An 18232-nucleotide genomic window follows, 5' to 3' on the forward strand; every position below is an offset into this window, starting at 1 on the left:
TCCATGGCTATTTCCCATCTTATGCCCAGTGCTAAGGGGGAGGCTGTACCCCCAAGAGACCATGAATTGAATTAAAAATGTCTGAGAATGTTATTTACTATATAATATATTTTTGAGTAGTATTATAAATAAGTAAGAATGAGCTTTTATCATTCATGCTGCTATCTGCTAGTCAGAACCAGGCTACATTTTACCAAATAAATTATTTATATGAAATTGAACCAAGTAAACACAGCCCTGTCATCTTACAAACAATACAAATCATTCATGATATTTGAATTAGCTCTCCCAATGTTTTTTAATTGAAAGCAAAAATAGGCAACATTAGGAAAAGAGTCATCAGAGGCCCAGTGTTGCTTTTGATTATCATTTATCTGTAAAAATAAAAACTCTGCATTTACTGTGGCCATTTATTTTTTGATGTAATCTAGTTGGCTATTGTTTGGTACACTATTCATAAGATTAACTCTGGACAGAAAATACCACAATTACAACTATTTTTATTCTAGCTTAATTGTAACATCATTACTAACTGCATTTTGTTCGGTTATTCCTCCCAAGAATCTTTTTCTTGCATTATTAACCACATTTACTTTTTTTTAAAAAAATTCTTTTCTTTGTGGATAAACTCCAGTCCCTGGCATAAGACAGGAGCCAGGCATACACTGATCAAAGCAGCCCTCAGGCATGACATGAAGTAATGAAAGAATTAGCACTTCCTCCATTGATATTTGATGCAGTTACTCACTTTCAATATATCCGTGCAGAGCAACCATGCGGGCTCTCTCTGGACTGCTGAATGGCGAGTAATGAATGTCCTCTGGGAGTGAAGGAGGCATTCTAGACTGTGGAGGGCCTTGTGAAGGTCCACTGTGTTGGGGAGTGTGCTTTTTGTGTCTTGCTCTGCAGTTTTGAAACCACACCTACAAAAAAATCACTAATGTTAGCTCTTCTAATAGTCTCATACCTGCATTCACATGTGCCAAGTAAAGATATTTACCAGCAGTAAATCTATAAATTCATACATTAGGATTAAGTAATAGTGGAATTAATAAATAACATGAAATGAGAAGTTGAAACAATTTGCAAGTAGTTCTTCTTTTTCCTACAGGAATCAATGCATTCTCTAAGTAACACTGGCATGTATAACAACAACACTAATAAACAAAAAATGAAAAAACAACTGTGCCTGTCAGAAACTGACCTTTTGTAATTAAATGAAAAAAAGAAGAAAAAATGGTGTTAGAAAAAATCTTGAAGTATTCAGTGCAGGAGTGATGGAAAACAGCACAAATACATTCAGTGGTGGGAAATCTGAAAGGGCGTGATTCCCAAGAAATAACAAAGTGAGTGACTCATCTTCAATGTAAACTTAAGTGTTACCCACAAGCCCAAAACTCAATGTGTGGAGACTGAGAGAAGCAAAATCTGGTAATCTATATTCTTTATGGGAAGTTACTGTTAAAGCAGCACATATTAGGACGGCACAAAATGAAGTGTTTTTGGTTTTTGAACTATTGCGAAGGTAGCTGAAGAAAATAAGCTTAGACGTACTCTAAATAAAACATCCACACTTGTAGGGGCTTCTTTGATAAAACTGTTATGCTTCTCCAATGTAAAAAGCTTTTCTACTTGTTTATTTTTTAATCTTGAGCTCAGACACTCAAGTATGACATGAAATGCTGCAACTGAAAAGTGCTTGAAATACAATATGGCATCTGTTTGATTTTCAAATCTGTATCAATGCATTGGTAAGCCTTAATAGCACCATGCTCAAAGCAGTATGACCTGCGTTTGATTCCTAACTAAGGTCCTTTCCGTGTATGTTTTGTAAGTTCCCACCACATACTTGTGTATCTCCTCCCATAGTTCAAAGACACTTTGTTGGATTGATCGACAGCTCTAAATTAGCTGATTACAGGCAAGTGTAGGTATCATGGGCACACCCTACAATGAACAGTTATAAAATCTATGTCTGGTTATTCCCACAGTGCATTGCACTCTGCAACCCTGTATTGAAAAAAAACAGGTTTTGAAAATGTGTAGATTAGATACATTATATAATATAGTTGGCAGAGTGGTGGTGCCGTGGTTAGTGCTGCTGCGGCCCAATGGATCAAGTGTGTAAGATTCAAATCCCATGTCCAGGATATGCTTGGAAAATCCTTGACTAGTTTAAGAGTTTTGAGAATAATATAATTAGAGCCACAGTGGTGCACAAGTTAGTGGTACAGCCCACTTTAATCCCTGTCTATGTGGACATTATACTCTTGACTTTTGTCTGCATGAGTTTTTTTTTGGTTTCCACCCACATCTCAAAAGCATCCATGAAATATTATTTGATGGCTTTAAATTACTTTTGGTCGGTTTCTGTCTTGTGCCTAAAGCTCATTTGATAGGTTTGGGCTCCCTGTGATGTTAAAATTTCAGTAGCAACTCCAGATAGCATTTATGCTTCCAGGGATGACTTCCAGGCATTGCACAAGCAGCAGCCTTCTTACAGAAGCTCCATATGAAGTTTTATCTACTCAATAATTAAAGAGATAATATAGTATCATTAACAAAGGGATAAATTTCTATATCATTTTTTGTGATCAAATTTTAGTCTGTGTATCTCAGATAGAGACTTTGGCCCCCTGGCAAGTTTACATTGGATTAGGTATGTTTAAGAACTTTTAATATACAGTACTGATTACACAGAATGTCCCAAAAGACAAAAAATGCTTTAGATATTAGAAAAGCATGTAAATATAAAGGGATGGCAGTGTAGTTACACTACTGTATACCACTCACACTTTAGGATCATAGATTCATTATAAATAAAGTGGTCAGAAAACACATTGAAAAAATACACATTTTCACAGTTGACAAACATTCTGCCATGCCAGTTAAGCACTGTACAGTCTGTCTCTTCAAGTGTGTTAGTTGCTGTATTTGTGAGCACTGCAATAAAGTGGATTCTTGCCTTGCATCAGTTTTTTTTTGGATTAGGATAAACTTTTAGTGGAAAGGGGTAGGCATTTTTTGTTTTAATTGCTGCTAGTTTTTTTAAGTGTTATATTGACATTAGATACTTTAGTAATATCACCTTAAATTGTTATGATTTCAGTGCTATTTTAAGCCACTAATGAATAATGGGATTTTTAAAGGAAAAATCCAAATTATAAAATATAGATGTAAAAAATAGCCTGTGACATTAGCATAGACCATAGGCAATGATATAATGAGCATATTTGCCAAAAACAGTGAACATTTCTGATTTACTTTGAAGTGGTCACAGAGAAACATAAAAGAACCCAGGGTAATGTGTTCTTGAAGAAAATAAAAATTCTGCAGTTATTGTTGGAGATTTAAAGTCAAAGTCTGAAAGATCTTGGACAACCCATTCTAGGTGTGATCTAGACAAAAGTTTTTTTAAGTTGTTATTTGTAAGCACATATTTAATCTTATGGGAAACTCAATGGACCTGATCCACTTTCTTGCTTACTGAAATTATCAGCTATATAAAAAAAGCTTTCTTCTGCATATTTTACTCCTGTTACCTGTTAGAAACCTATGAGCATTATCACTAATGAACATTAGCTCATTTATGTGTCACCTCACCTGTATCACCCTTCTGCTGAGACCTGTCATATCTGCTAGTTTCTGCAGCGTTTGTGCATCAGGATTATTGTCTTGTGCAAACTGTGCCTGCATCACCTATAAGGCAAGGCAAAGAAATATTAGAATTAGGGGAAATCCTAATGCATACAACAGTTAAGGCCAGTTTTATGGTTTAGCACCTGAAGCTGCTCTGCCGTAAAGGAAGTGCGTGCTCTCTTGGCTGGCTTTGGTTGGCTGTCTTGCTCCGAGGGAAGGGCTCCTTCTAAAGTTATCCCACTTCCTAAAGTTTAAAAAAATAACAGTCATTACTTTCCCTCCTTTGATTTTTCCAACAACCACAAGCAGTAGAGTCTCATTTATCTTAATTTAAAATTGCAAAGGACAACAAAAGACTTTTATAAAAAAAAATACATAAAACTGAGAGCATTCATAATATTTTAAGCTCTGTAACATAAAAGGCATTTTATATAATAACTTTCATGGTAAACATAATGTGGACGCATTTTGCAACACAAATACTCTGAAATGCAAAAGGAATTCTATCATTTAACATATAAATAGGAATTTGTGGACAAGGAGAAATTTAGTGTGATAGCACAAATTGTGAAAATTATGTGTCATAAATAAAGGTGGGCTGGCTAAATGTCCCCTTGTGCAAAGTTTTTTTAGGCAGTTTAAAATTGTAACTAATGCCCAGCTGATTTCCGATTGTTGTTCATTGTTGTACTGAGCTTCAGATATGCTACTTCAAATGTGCATTTCATTGTTAAAGTTTCTAAGAATACTGCAGGAGTACTTTTTCCTCTGATTTTAATTTCATACTGCAACAGTGATAGAATTCTTTATGAAATGGCATTCATCTTAGTAAAGTCTTAATACTTTGTAATGTTAATGTTTCAGCTTTACACCAACATCTATAAATACAAACAAAACAGTACATTACATTTTGTCTTTTCATAATTACTTGAAGCAATTGGAAATGACTTAGCACCTTAAATTGTGCCTCCTCTAAAAATGTTGTTTCTAATAAACCACGAGGTAGTTCTACACTGAAGTATGAACTATAGTATGTATTATGTAATGTACAGGGTTAAACATTTTCACAATATAATAAAAAAAACAAATTTCAGAGTGCCCTGTTATGTGGTTGAAACTGTTTAGACACCTCCACAGTCTTACTCCCTCACTCTTACTATTTTTTGTACTCATGTGAAGGAATGTTTTCTTTGAACTTGTCAGGGGTCATGCTGTTTCAGTGGCTTCAGTGGGCCAAATCTATACAGCAGTCAACTATTGAATCTCACAGCCAGCATATTATTTAACTTTGATTAACCAACTGCAAAAATCAAGCTCAAAGAAAAAACGAAGTACATGTAATTTATGTGTGATGTAAAGATAGTCTATTCATGAATTTTCCAAACCTGTTTCCTCCATTACATGAGAGTGGTGTTGGAGCCTATCCCTTTAATACTGCACAAGTTACATACGTACATGTACTCACACTAACTTTTGTAAGACCGATATAAAGTTGACAGATTACCTAACATGCATGTCTTTGGATATTGAAGAAAATATGAGCACCCTATGAAAAACCTTAACCAACCAATGAGTCACCTTGTTGGCTGCTTATTGGTTTATTTATTTTAATAAATTACTAAGGTCAAAAGAAAGTCCAGCTGATCACAGGTAATTCCACTAACACAATACATATCAGTAGTGACTCACCACACCACAATGCATTAAATGTGATTAATTGTTGGGCCATACTTGAACAGTGAAATATGGAGAACACTTTAAATCCTGTATAACTGGAATATCTATCCATACATCTATTTACCTGTATATCAACCACATTTTTCAGTATAGTATCACAGGGAAGTGGTGCCATTCATGGAAGTATCAGGTACAAGAAGACAGAAGGCAATCTTGAACAGATCAGTAACCCAAATTTTTTTCTAGAAACATATAAATGGGAATTTATTGCCAATGCATTTAATATTAATGTGTTTCTATGAGTAGATGAGTGGTTTGTGACTACACAAGTAATCATTGCAGAACATTTATTTGTAAATGGGTACCTTTAAAAAGTACTTAAATTAACAAATAAATGCCAGAGATTTTAACATTAGAATGGACATCTGTTTACGTATTTCTAGATTTGCAATGCTTAAAGTAAGAAAAGCATTTTGGTCACTACTACATTACTATAAACATAGTTGCCAAGAAGAGGTCACAAGGTGCATACCACTTTCTGCTGCACGCTTTAGGTTTTCCACCATAGTGTCATAGTGAATTCGGCAAAGCACCTTTTCCTCCACCAGACCAAACTCCTCTCCTGTGGACAGCTGTCTTTTGCAGGAAAAACAGGCAAAGCAGGCTAAGTGATAGGCATTTCCCCTGGCTCTTCTCACCCAGTCGCTGGCGTAAATCTGTCTGCCACATCGGGCACACTTGGTACCAAATCGACTGCAAGAATAAATAGAACATTTCCCAAGTTAGAGCATAGTTATTTCCTCATTTTTAAAAATAACCTAAGATTCTTATTTTTATTAATATTGATAACTGAAAATTAGTCATAGGCAGTGGCATATTCTTATACAGAGTTTTATTTGAAACTATACAGAGTTACAGTATATGTATGAATATCCATCCATTTTCCAACTTGCTTAGCCCAATACAGAGTTGCAGGAAGCCACAGTTTACCCTGCAGGCAATGCATTTAAGGCTGAAGTCAACCCAGATGGTACACAAATCTGTTGCAGGATACATTCCTGTACTTACTCACATTCAGTTATTCAGGACAATTTAAAGTTATGGTTTATCCTAACATACATGTCTTTTGAATGTGGAATGATAACCAGAGCATCCTGGAGCAGACCTACAGAAACACAGGAAGAATAGAACATGCATATTCCATGTACACACATGCCAAGGCAAGAATCATATCTTGAATTGCCAAAGTATGAAAAGGAAGTATGGATGTAAGATAAAGATAAATAAAATATTTCTAATGTTAACTAAATATAAAATTGCATTCCATGCAGGGTTGGTTTCTGCCTGATGCTACAGAGATGTTTTCTAGTTCTAACAACTCTATAATAACACATTAAGTAGATCAGTTTGTGAATGAATGAAAGAATGGATGGATGTAAACTGTTTTTTAAAATCTGACAACCCTAACACATACCTAATACTATTAAAGGTTCTGTTGTCTTTGTGACATACACCAGTAAAGCAACTAAGTAACTAATTCTTTAGCATGAGTTAGTGAAGTCATGCTAAATTTTGCTGTTTTAGGTATATAGTGCTATTGTCTACTATGATTCTGATCTACCTGTTAATAAGTTTGGTCTTTGTGAATAGTAACCTTATTACAACATTCTGTGCAAGTGTGCTTGTTGTTTTCAAGCGATCTTGCTGTCATGCTCTATGATTCTCCTCAAATGCCTTTGTGCAAGTGGAGTTTCAACTGGCAGTGCTGCCTAAATTCAGCACTTCTGTTTATAAGATCCTTCTCTCTGCAGCTTTCAACTGTTTAAGTGATTAGTACGATGCTCTGCTCATTGTAAAATCACTCGCCATTTCTCATAACAGTTGATTATACTGAGATGTTAGCACTCAGACTCCGAGCTGATTAATTTAAAATTAATATGATAGCAAATTTTATTTTCTCCAGTGACAAAATGTTTGATTCTTGGCTTGGTCACTGGGCATTGTGTGGAGTGTGCATGCTCTTCATGTGGTTTTTGCCAGGTATTTGCATTTCATTTCAAGTTCCAGAGACATGTACGGTCTATTATTTGGTGAATCTGTATAAAGCGAGTTTCATTGTATATGAGTGTGCAGTGTGGTAGAGAGGCATTCTGTCCAGTTTTGGTTCCAGTCTTGCAAACAATTGTGCCCAGATTTGTTCTAGCTTCTGACCACTTTGTCATAATAAAAAAAAATAGTTTAGAGAATAATAGAAAGTTGAAGGTTATGCAGTTGTTTACAGCCGACTGGGACACAAGCATTATAACAATTAAAAAACTTTCAGGTTATAATTTCTTTTGTTGCCACTTTTTAAGTTGAGAAATTTTTTTCTGTACTGAAAAATATCCAGTTAAAATCAGTTAGCAGTCCTAAAACAACTCCACTGCATATACTGTTATGTCATACCTTGTTATGCAAAAAATTACCTGCTATCACACAAGTGCAGGAAAGTGCTCAAGAAGATGAGTACAGTTGGCTAATTTTTGTTTCAGTGTCCCTTTAACCTCTTCAGATGTTAAGTACAGGATATTCCCTAATGGAATTTAAAGCCGGTTTATTGTCATGTGTGCATAGTACAATGAAATTAATACTTACATGTCTATTCAAAACAGTTGACACAAACACATGGTAAATAAATAAATAGTATAATTAGCATGCAATTTTAATTTTAATAATACAATTTTGGAATTTTAGTACTTTATGTTTTAATTAGGATATACAAACATTTTTTAGGTTTATTTTTTCAGGAAATAGGTGTACTCTGTTCATAGGTTTTTCCATATAAAGATGTACACCAAAAGATTGTCATTCCAAGAAGTCTTGTTCTAACACAGGAGTTCTCAGACTCGGTCCTGTGGCTGCAGGTTTTTGTTCCAACCAGCTTCTGTTTTTAATTGGACTCCTGGGCTAATCAGGTGAACTGTTATTTCCCAGATTCCCTGTTTCAGGAACAATATAGAAATTAGAAAACTAAGTTTGGTAAAAAATATATATATATTAAAATGTATTAAGCAGTTATATGGGAATAATGTATTTTATTCTTTTTAACAATATTTTCATCTTAATTTTCATTCTACTTTTTTAAGTGTTCTAATTGTTTAATTAATACATTATTTACTAATTTGTGGGTCTGATGCTAAAGTAGTAGCAGCCTTTCATGATTCAGTGTTGTTTGCCTGGATGTCTACTCTACTCATTTTTAATTGTCATTATTAAGATACAACGAAGGAGGCAAACTACACAGAGAAAGGACAACATATTTTGAAAAGAGAGTTAAGCATTTAAATCCATAGGAAAAACAGAAATGTTTCTAAGTTTCTTATAAATGTAAAAATCATGCTGCTGTGCTTTTCTGAATGTAGAATAAGAGAATAGAAAAAAAATTACCAGCTAATTAAATGAGATCAGTGTTATTAGTTGTTGTCACTGATTATGAATCTGCTTGGAACAGAAACCTGAAACCACAGTGGGCCCCCAAGACCGGGTTTGAGAACCCCTGTTCTAACACATGTGGATTTTTAGTGCAGGAGTACATGTGAAAAACATTGTTTTAACTTGTACTATTTATCTGTGAGATACATCGCTCCGTAAATGGTTCATTGTTCCTGACCTAGGCACAAGTGGATTACAGCATGAATTTTTGTTGGGCTACGAATTATAGTCCCATTGAGACCTGTAGGTATGACAGTAATTTTTTTTTCATACCCTTAAGAAATTATTTAAGGTTTGTTTGCTAAGTTTGGTAGATTTTACATGCTGAAACCCTGAAGATGTTTTTTGATATCTGCATAGATACTTTTGGCTTTCTTGTATAAACTCTTTTTTTTCTTCTTTTTTTAAATTTCTGAATAAAAATGCAAATAAGTACAATGGATAAAAGTTAAAAACAGTGGTTTTGAAAACTTTTATATATTGATTGATTACAGAAAAAATATATTATTATGGTGATTCTTTATTTGTTTGACACCACATACAAAAGTAAGCAAATTATGGATCAAACATTACATAAAGGAACATCAGTCCTCACAAGTGGCACAGTGGTAGTGCTGCTGCTTTGAGCAAATTATGGATCAAACATTACATAAAGGAACATCATCCTCACAGGTGGCACAGTGATAGTGCTGCTGCTTTGCAGTAAGGAGACTGTGGAAGATTGTGGGTTCGCTTTCCGGTTCCTCCCTGTATGGATAGCACTTTGAGTACTGAGAAAAGCGCTATATAAATGTAATGAATTATTATTATTATCAGTTTTACAATGCAAAGTAGTTTGGGCCTTATTCACAAGTGAGGATAGAGGTTTTCATGAGAATAACCAGCAAATTGGTGCAGTAGCAGTAGTTTCAGTAATATTGTACTGGTCCATTGTGTTCAATTGGGAGCTAAGTGTGAGGACAAAGTGATTGATTTACCAGTTGGACCCTACAGCACCATTCACACTGGAGGAAGTTGTTGAGGATAGTCAGGGTTGTTCGGAACAGACCAGTATGTTACTACCATGATCCACACCAGCAAACGCAAAACAAAAATGATGATGATGAACTTTAAAACTGAGAAAAATTTCAAAAGCAAAATGGTTAATAAATACTTTCACAGTAAGTCAATATTGTGTATAGTTTTACAGTCAGGATTTATATGGCACGTTCAGAGTAGGTAATATTATAGTAATTTGGACAAAGAAAGCAAAAGTGATGTAATTATTAGTGTTTGTATTAGTCGTACCCTTACTGACTAAGAGATAAAGAGTACATGCATTTTTCTGTACCTACCTATCCAATTCAGGGCATTGGTGGCACTGCAGCTTTATTTGTCTGTCTTTGAGACAGTTTGCTAGTCCAGTCTGTTATAGGCCCCACTCATAAACATACACACACTCAATCATACAGAATCAAACTCATGTTGCTAAATAACCTAATGCCTATAGGATGTGTTAGAAAAATTGTAATGCATCCCAAAAAAATCACATGTAGATACAAGGGCTAGAAATTGCCAGGGACACTGCAACACCATATCAATATATTGATAATTGGGTCACAAAATGATATTACAGTTTCATTATGTTTTGCAATTTATTAAGTTTGCTGTGAGATTTTGCAATATATTGCAATTAATTCCCTTTTTCACTTGGCTTAAAGTTGAAGTTAAAATCATATCCCCATAAGCAAAAAAATTCAGTCTGTTACAGTTAACTGGAGAAACCTTCAATCCATCTAACTTAAATTTATCTAGAAGTGGAAATATATTTCTTTGTTTTAATTTAATTCCTTTTATTTGGAAACGAAACATAACTAAATCATAAGAATAAAATAACATAGCAGGAACAATAGTATGCTTCAAAACCAATCTGTGATCTTTGTTTTAATTTAATTCCTTTTATTTGGAAATGAAACATAACTAAATCATAAAAATAAAATAACATAGCAGGAACAATAGTATGCTTCAAAACCAATCTGTGAAACTCAGCATTCAACCCTCACCCGAACAATTTAAATAGCTATACCACTAGAAAACCTTATCTAAAATGGTTCTTTGTTTAGGGTAAATCATTAAGTAAAACAAAAAGTCTGAGTACATTCCTGACATTACTTTAGAATTACATTAACAAGTTTTTGCAAAGATACAAAAATATTCTGAAGAGATCCCTTTAAAGAGAATTAGATTTTTTTTAATGGTTTAGGATAATATAGAATATTGCTTTCCCACTGAGGTATAGAGGATGGATTAAGATTCTTTCAGCTGAGCAAAATAAATCTTCATGCAAGTAGTGTGGTATGGGATCTTACAACTGATTTTCCATAGTACAGTTTTATTTCATCTTGTATTACTCCAAACATTTGCAGTTAAGGCGTTAGGAGTGATTTTAAATACAAAAGCTATCAAAGAAATTTTGGAAATGTTTAGATGTAAAACGCTCTAGTATTAAAGTTTAATTTTATCCTGATTTTAAAGACTGTTCTGAATTATGTTAAAAAGTTTCAATTTTGGGTTAAAACCTGAGCTCTATACAGTGGAAACTTTTGTACATTATTGACTTTTGTATGTAACCCTGCCATTTCCTGGCTTCAAATATTCTAATATAATAAAGAATGCCCACTGGTAGCACTCCTTTTCCTCAGTCACCGACTGGTGAAGAGACTGTTCATTTCCCTGACAGCAAACACTATGGATTCCAGTTAGTTCTCAGAAACATGGAATCCAAAATGATTTACATTGGCCATTCCATTCAGCTCTGCAGAGCAAAAATGGCTCTGTTTATTTCTTCACATTTTTTATTCCATTTATCATCTCCACTACTTGCTGGAGTAAAGCAATTCCTTGTTCATGCCTGCAGTCTTACTATATCTTATTAAATTCTGTTTTCCCTTTAATAAAGCTTGGAGTATTTGCAGTAATGATGATCATTTTCTAAACAAAAGTAACAAGAAACCATTAAATCAAGGAGTGCTTTGCACAAGTACAACACAAAGAACACTAATAATGTGATCGAGAAAAGACAACGCATCATTGAAAGACATTTTAATGATGTCCAAGAAGCACCCCCATTGACAGAAATAACAACCTAACGGTACATTTACTCTTTCATAATGTGAACCGACAAGCACATGTTGCAGTTTTCCCTCCACTGCTTCTAAAATCAATTGGCAGTGACAAACTCATTTAAAAGAAATGAATCCCAGGATGTGTACTTTAATGTGAAGCATTCAAATGACATAGAGAGATAGACAGACAGTACTTTATTTGTTCCTAGGAGAGTTTTAGATTTTTACAAAAGCTCAATAAATATTATAACAAACAACCACACCCATTAAATGCACATAAGGAATTACAAAAAAACAAGAAAATACTTCTGACTTGGCTTAAAATAAGAAATCAGCCATCGTGAGGTGTATTGCTATAGGTATAAATGAGCCTCAGTAATCACTGTCCTAAGAATGCACAGAGATAATAAATGGTTAACAGGTCAGGTCAGATCAGGTTGGGGAACATGCACTGGTACAGCATGTTGCAGCACCCACCACATGACGAAACAGCTTTGGAACCTGGTTGGCAACTCCCCATGGAGACACATAGTTCAGTCCCATCCTCTGGAAATTACCATCTATCTGCTGCAGCCAGGTGTTATGTGGGTGTCCCCTTGGCCTGGTCCAGCTGCTCTCGTCCTCAACAATGAGAATCCTCTGTGCCGGATCACCCTCAGGGAATCGCGACACATGGCCGTAGTACTGTAACTGACGCTCCCTCAATGCACGTAATGTGCCTCATTTGGGACTCCGTTAGTAACCGCTCGTTTGACACAAAGTCAAACCAGCAGTACCCAAGGATTCTCTGAAGAGACACAGTACCAAAGGAGTCCAGTCTTCGTCTCAAGTCACTGGACAGTGTCCATGTCTCACAACCATATAGCAAAACAGGAAGTACCAGGACTCGAAAGACTTGGACCTTTGTCATTATGCAAACATATTGGGAGCACCACACACCCCTTTCCAGCGACCTCATGACCTCCCACGCTCTCCCAATCTGTCTACTGACTTCATAGGAAGAGTCACCAGAGACATGAATGTCACTACCAAGGTAAGTAAACTTCTCGACGAGGTCAACAATCTCTCAGCAGACAGACACACTGCTGATGGCTGTGCCCAAGAGGTCATTAAAGGCCTGGATCTTGGTTTTTATCCAGGACACTTGCAAACCCAGGCACTCAGATTCCTTGCTGATGAGATCCTCCATTGACTCCTTGAAGATCACAGCATCATCGGCAAAGTCAAGTGAATCTTTCTTTACCAACAGATGCCCAACTGCTGCTAGACCCCACGACCCTGCCCAACACCCAGTCCATGCAAGCATTGAACAGAGTAGGAGCAAGAACACACCCCTGACAAACCCCAGAATCAACTGGGGAAAAACACAGAGGTTCTGCCTCCACTCTGAACAGCACTCACAGCACCATTGTACAGATGGCCATGACGTTCAGCAACTTTGGGAGTATCCCACAAAGTCTCAGGATGTCCCACAGGACAGCGACAGCTCAATCAACTGAGTTGAATGCTTTATAAAATTCGACAAAGGCTGCAAAGAAACCATCCTATTGAGGATGACCTTAGCAAGGTCCTTCCCAGGCACCAAGAGCAGTGTTATCCCCCTGTAGTTGCTGCAGTCTAGGCAATCACCCTTCCCTTTACAGATAGGAATGACAAGTCCCTTTATCCAGTCCATTGAGATGACAACCGTCTCCCAAATGGAAGCAAAGACTGCTTGCAATGCCAGGAGGATATCCTTACCTCAGTCTGAAGAAGTTCTTCCCGGATACCACAGATCCCTGCAGCCTTCCTTACCTTCAGCTGGTTCACCACCTGTGCAGTCTCAGTGAGACTGGGTAAGTTCACAGCTAATTGGAGGATCAGCTTCAAGAACTGTGGACACAGAGATGTCCAACGTCCAAGCCAGAGGATCATCTTTAAGCAGCTGTTCAAAGTAGCCAGCCCAGTGGGGAAAAAAGCTCAGCTAAGCATTTATAAAACACAACACTTATCAATTTTTCAAAGAGAGGCAAGTAAACGTTATATTTAATTAGTAGCATACAACAAGATGTAAAGCTGATAAATAAGTTTTGGCTACTGAATACATACCAGAATAGGTAATTTTAAAACTTGATTAAAGATATCCCGTTTTATGTTTCATCTGACTTCATATTATTTCCTGTCAATCCTGCTGCCTACTTTCCAGACCTTTAAACTATAATGCACAAGCTTTGCAGTTCAGTCTCAAACACTTATCTTGCCAGATCACTAACAGAAACATGGGAACAACTATACCATTTTGATTAAGTAGTTAAGTATTAACATATTAAATATACTAAGTCTTTGTTGTGCTACTATATACAAGGGAATCACTGATACTACATTCCTTTTCCAGAATTCTGTAAATAAAAATCAGATACTTTAAAAAGTAAGCATTTTACCCTCACATGAGCAAAGGTTTGAAACATGCAAAATGTATCATAGGATTTTCTTCAAACAAGGTTAAGAAATGCTTTAAAGATTGCCTGTTACTGGGTGTATTTGCATTTGCAGTTGCAAGGGTCCTTCTTTTTGCATGTTATATAATTTATAGAAATATTGAATGTTGAATTCTTACTTAATAGATGTTTAATGTTAAACAGTTGGTACAGTGTGTGCTGCTGTGTCAGGATATAAAGGCTAGTCCATTTCATGTTTATGTGGCATTTTATCATTTTTGATATATCTGCATGGGTTTACTGTACTACAGGCATCTCCCACTTCCCAATGACGGTAGTTGATTAGCAAATATAAATTGGTGTGATATGAGTGAGTGTGTGAGTATGTGGGTGTGTGTGTATATACATGAGTGAACCCTGCAATGGACTAGTGGGCTTTAGATGATCATGGCTCTACAGTTGGATTAGGAGTGTTCAGTAACTGGATCAAAGTAAATGAGAAATGCAGCATAGCATGCAGGTGCCAAAGCATTGAATGCAGGTTCCAGGAATACTACTGGAGTAACACTTGACAGACTGCTTTTTGTACTTTACACAAGAAACAGGTTTGCCTAATTGTTTATCTTGCCCTTTTTAAGTAACCCATCATCTAGAAACTATGGTTTCTTTGTGACATACTGTATACTGCATTGATATACAGGAAATTCATGAGCTTTCAGAACCTGCTTTTTATTTACAGGCTCTTGGTGAACGAGAGGATATTCTGACAGCAGTGGATGGAAGGTATGAACCGTCGCTCAATGAAACACATACTGTATCTATCATAGGACACACTCACATATGCTCTCATACCCTGGCCATCTAGAGTCTTTAGTACATCTGTAAGAATACAGTTGGACACGGGGATTTCATGAATAAGGACATCGTACATGTATGGCACCCCAAACAGGAATAATTTTTTGTCAAAACTATGAAAAGTGGCAATACAACCTACTGTGGAATAGTGCTGCCATTATATTAGTAGTTTCTATGTATTGTTATAGTAACTGGGACATATACAGAACATTAAAAAATGTATTGCTTATGCACAGCCATGCTTCTCACAATTAATACAGACTGGATTATGTAGATATACAGCAACTTGCACTGATAATATGCATTGTATGATATACTACACAATTAATTCTTGGAGTGGTGGCTCCAGTGGTGGTATCTGGAAGGTTGCTGGTTCAAATCCCTGTTACTGCCAAAAGAGACCCTACTCTGCTGGGCCCTTGAACAAGGCCCTTAACTTGCACTTCTCCAAGGGTGCTGTACAATGGCTGACCCTGTGCTCTGATGCCAAGGGGCATGTGAAAACTAACAAATTCCTAATACAATAAATTGTATAAGGCAAAATAAAGAACAAAAAAAAAGTCATTTGCAAAAGAGCAGATATTAGTGTTTGTGCCATTGAACAGAGTTATAGCCTGTGTTGTAAAGTGTTATAGGCCTGATGAATGGAAGTGTCACCATGCAGAGTGTAGTATGGCTTTTCATTCATTGGGTATAAACTTTTAAAATGAAGCCTCTCAATTTTTGATTCCTATTAGTCTTCTCCCGGTTGCTTTTATTTCAAATAGGGGCACAAAGTTTAGGCATATAAGCTAACCTATAATTATTCAGATGTTTGAGTTTTGTTTTAAATCACTGATGTTGAGCACAACACAGGTCATCATTTTTTGTGACATGTTTCATGCAGAAAGTGATTTTAAGGATCTATTGTACATCTTCAAGAATTATGCTATGGGCTGACATCTTGTCTAAGGATTATTCCTGCCCTTCACTTGAAGCTTGCTGGGTAGTCTCCAGTTGCCCCATGACCCTGCTCTGGGTAAGTGTGTTTGGAAGAAGGACAGATAGTACACATATGCTAATACTCTGGATGGTAAAATATGGGAAAATATCTTAACCTCAACCCTACGTTTAACCATTTTTGAAAAGAACATTTAATGAAAGCATTGTAGCTATATTTTCCCAAAAGTACCAAAGTTCATCAGCTCTAGCATACAAAATTGGATTCAGCAAAAGCCTGATGCGTTGAAATGATTTGACAGACAAAATATGTTCGTCTTAAAAACTTTAGTAAAAATTGAAAGTAAAACAGTTCACACAAATAAAAGAGAAAATTGATATAGCAAAAAAAAGAAAAGTTCTTGTTTAGCAGAAGTTCTGTTCAAAGCTTATAAATTTTGTTTCATTTCTAACCATTACAAATCACTTCTAAATATTTCTGAACCATTTAAAAACGGTCAGAAAACCTTATGCCTATCCCATTTCTATGTTGAAAATAGGTCTTTTAATTCCCTGTGCAAAGGGACCTGTTCTAAACAACAACAGACTCAGTTATCACACTGTATCTTAATTATATCTCTTATTAACTTACAGGGGGTAAAAGGCTATACCATTGTCTATGGCTATGACTAAGCAAACACTAATATGAATTTAACTTAAAGCATTTTCTAAGATTGGCTGTTATAAGCATGATAATTGCAAAACAGAAAACTGGACCTTATTTATGTTTTGTATGTCATTTTTGTTATTTTGTAATTGATTAAATTGATTCAGAATGCAGATAGATGCATTTACAGTATATACACATTTTATATCAACCAGTCTTCAGAGTTTTGTTGGATGAATGAGATACCCACCTATGTTTTTGTATTTAATTGGTCATTGAGTTTTCTTCCTTTGATATTGTGCCATCTTCAGCATGCAATTGGACTTTCATAATTTCAATCAAAAATTAATTGACAGGCTTCCTTATTCTATGTGGCTATTTCAGGCAAAATAAGAGAGACAGAATGAATCTGTTGAAGGCATATTTAGATTTTTTGGGTGGCCTTCTGATGGCTTTTCACAAACATGCATGCGCATGATTCTCATGGGAAAACTGTTACAGCTTTTCCCAGTGTACAATGCAATGATGAGGTTTACTTGAATGCATATGCTTTTGACCAAAACATCACCTCATTTGTATTGCTTGGTTTCTTTATGGCTAGGTGTACATACCTCAGTTATTGTTACAATCAGGCAGTGTAATGTTTTCTGATCTTACATATCAGGTAGAGTCAGATTGTTTTAGAAAAAATAATAAGCTTTAGGTTCAATTTGATTTTGATTTGAAAAGGCTCAGGGCATCAGTTTTTGTTCATATAGACCCCTGCTTTTTCTTTACAGACACACATTTGGTGAAGGCTAGACAGCTGAAGTTTTGTTTCTCACCTTTTTTCAGAATGGGAATGGCCCTTACTATATTCCCAAAGATTATGTTATTTTTTATGTTGTGGAACTCTTTCTATCCTTCCTCTTTGCACTCAAGATTTAAGAACATCACATATACACTTTAAAAAACAAAAAAATGCAAAGCTTATTGATCGCTGGCTAGGCACTTCATTCATTTTTTTGCCCACATACATGACACCTGGATATAAATCATACTGAAAAGTGTTAACCAAGAGTACTGGAGTAAGGCTTTGAAATGTTTATAAGATTGTTTTAAATAATTTATGATTCTGAAGAAGGTTAAATATCTCAGTAGCTTGTAATGGATGGAAGCAGACCAGTTGTATTCAGTCAGGGAGCTGAAAGTGATTTAACAGAGGCTGAAGATTTTGAAAAAGGAAACATTGATCTGGCATTAAAGCACTGGGGCATTGGGTGACCACTTTATGGTTTAGGTGGGCAATCAGAGATGTTAATTTCTGCCCCCCCATCCCCCCATGTTAGAGAAAAGAAAATGTGGCTCAGGGATATGGTGATAGATGAGATAGGTAGTTGCCATGATATTGTGGCATAATATTATCTAGTATTACCTCTGATCTTGAGCATGTAATCCTTCAAGTGACATCAAATACTGTAAAGTCTGGCAACCTTAGAAATGTT

The 18232-nt window shown here is 35.8% G+C and overlaps 1 protein-coding gene across 2 annotated transcripts in view; it reads right to left on the bottom strand.

The window, feature by feature from the left end:
• lhx6a (LIM homeobox 6a) overlaps positions 1–18232 on the bottom strand; it is a 49398-nt gene that overhangs the window by 15686 nt on the left and 15480 nt on the right. For both annotated transcript variants that reach the window (XR_007935817.1, XM_051931771.1), the window contains exons 5-8: positions 5849–6069; positions 3783–3883; positions 3604–3699; positions 749–923 (exon numbers count right to left, since the gene is read on the bottom strand). Coding sequence is in view for 1 of the 2 variants with exons in the window: in XM_051931771.1 (XP_051787731.1) it covers positions 749–923; positions 3604–3699; positions 3783–3883; positions 5849–6069 (593 nt within the window). In the remaining variant the exon portion in view is untranslated. The remainder of the gene's footprint in view (positions 1–748; positions 924–3603; positions 3700–3782; positions 3884–5848; positions 6070–18232) is intronic.

This window comes from Erpetoichthys calabaricus, chromosome 9 (genome assembly GCF_900747795.2).
Source record: "Erpetoichthys calabaricus chromosome 9, fErpCal1.3, whole genome shotgun sequence".
Lineage (NCBI taxonomy): Eukaryota > Metazoa > Chordata > Cladistia > Polypteriformes > Polypteridae > Erpetoichthys > Erpetoichthys calabaricus.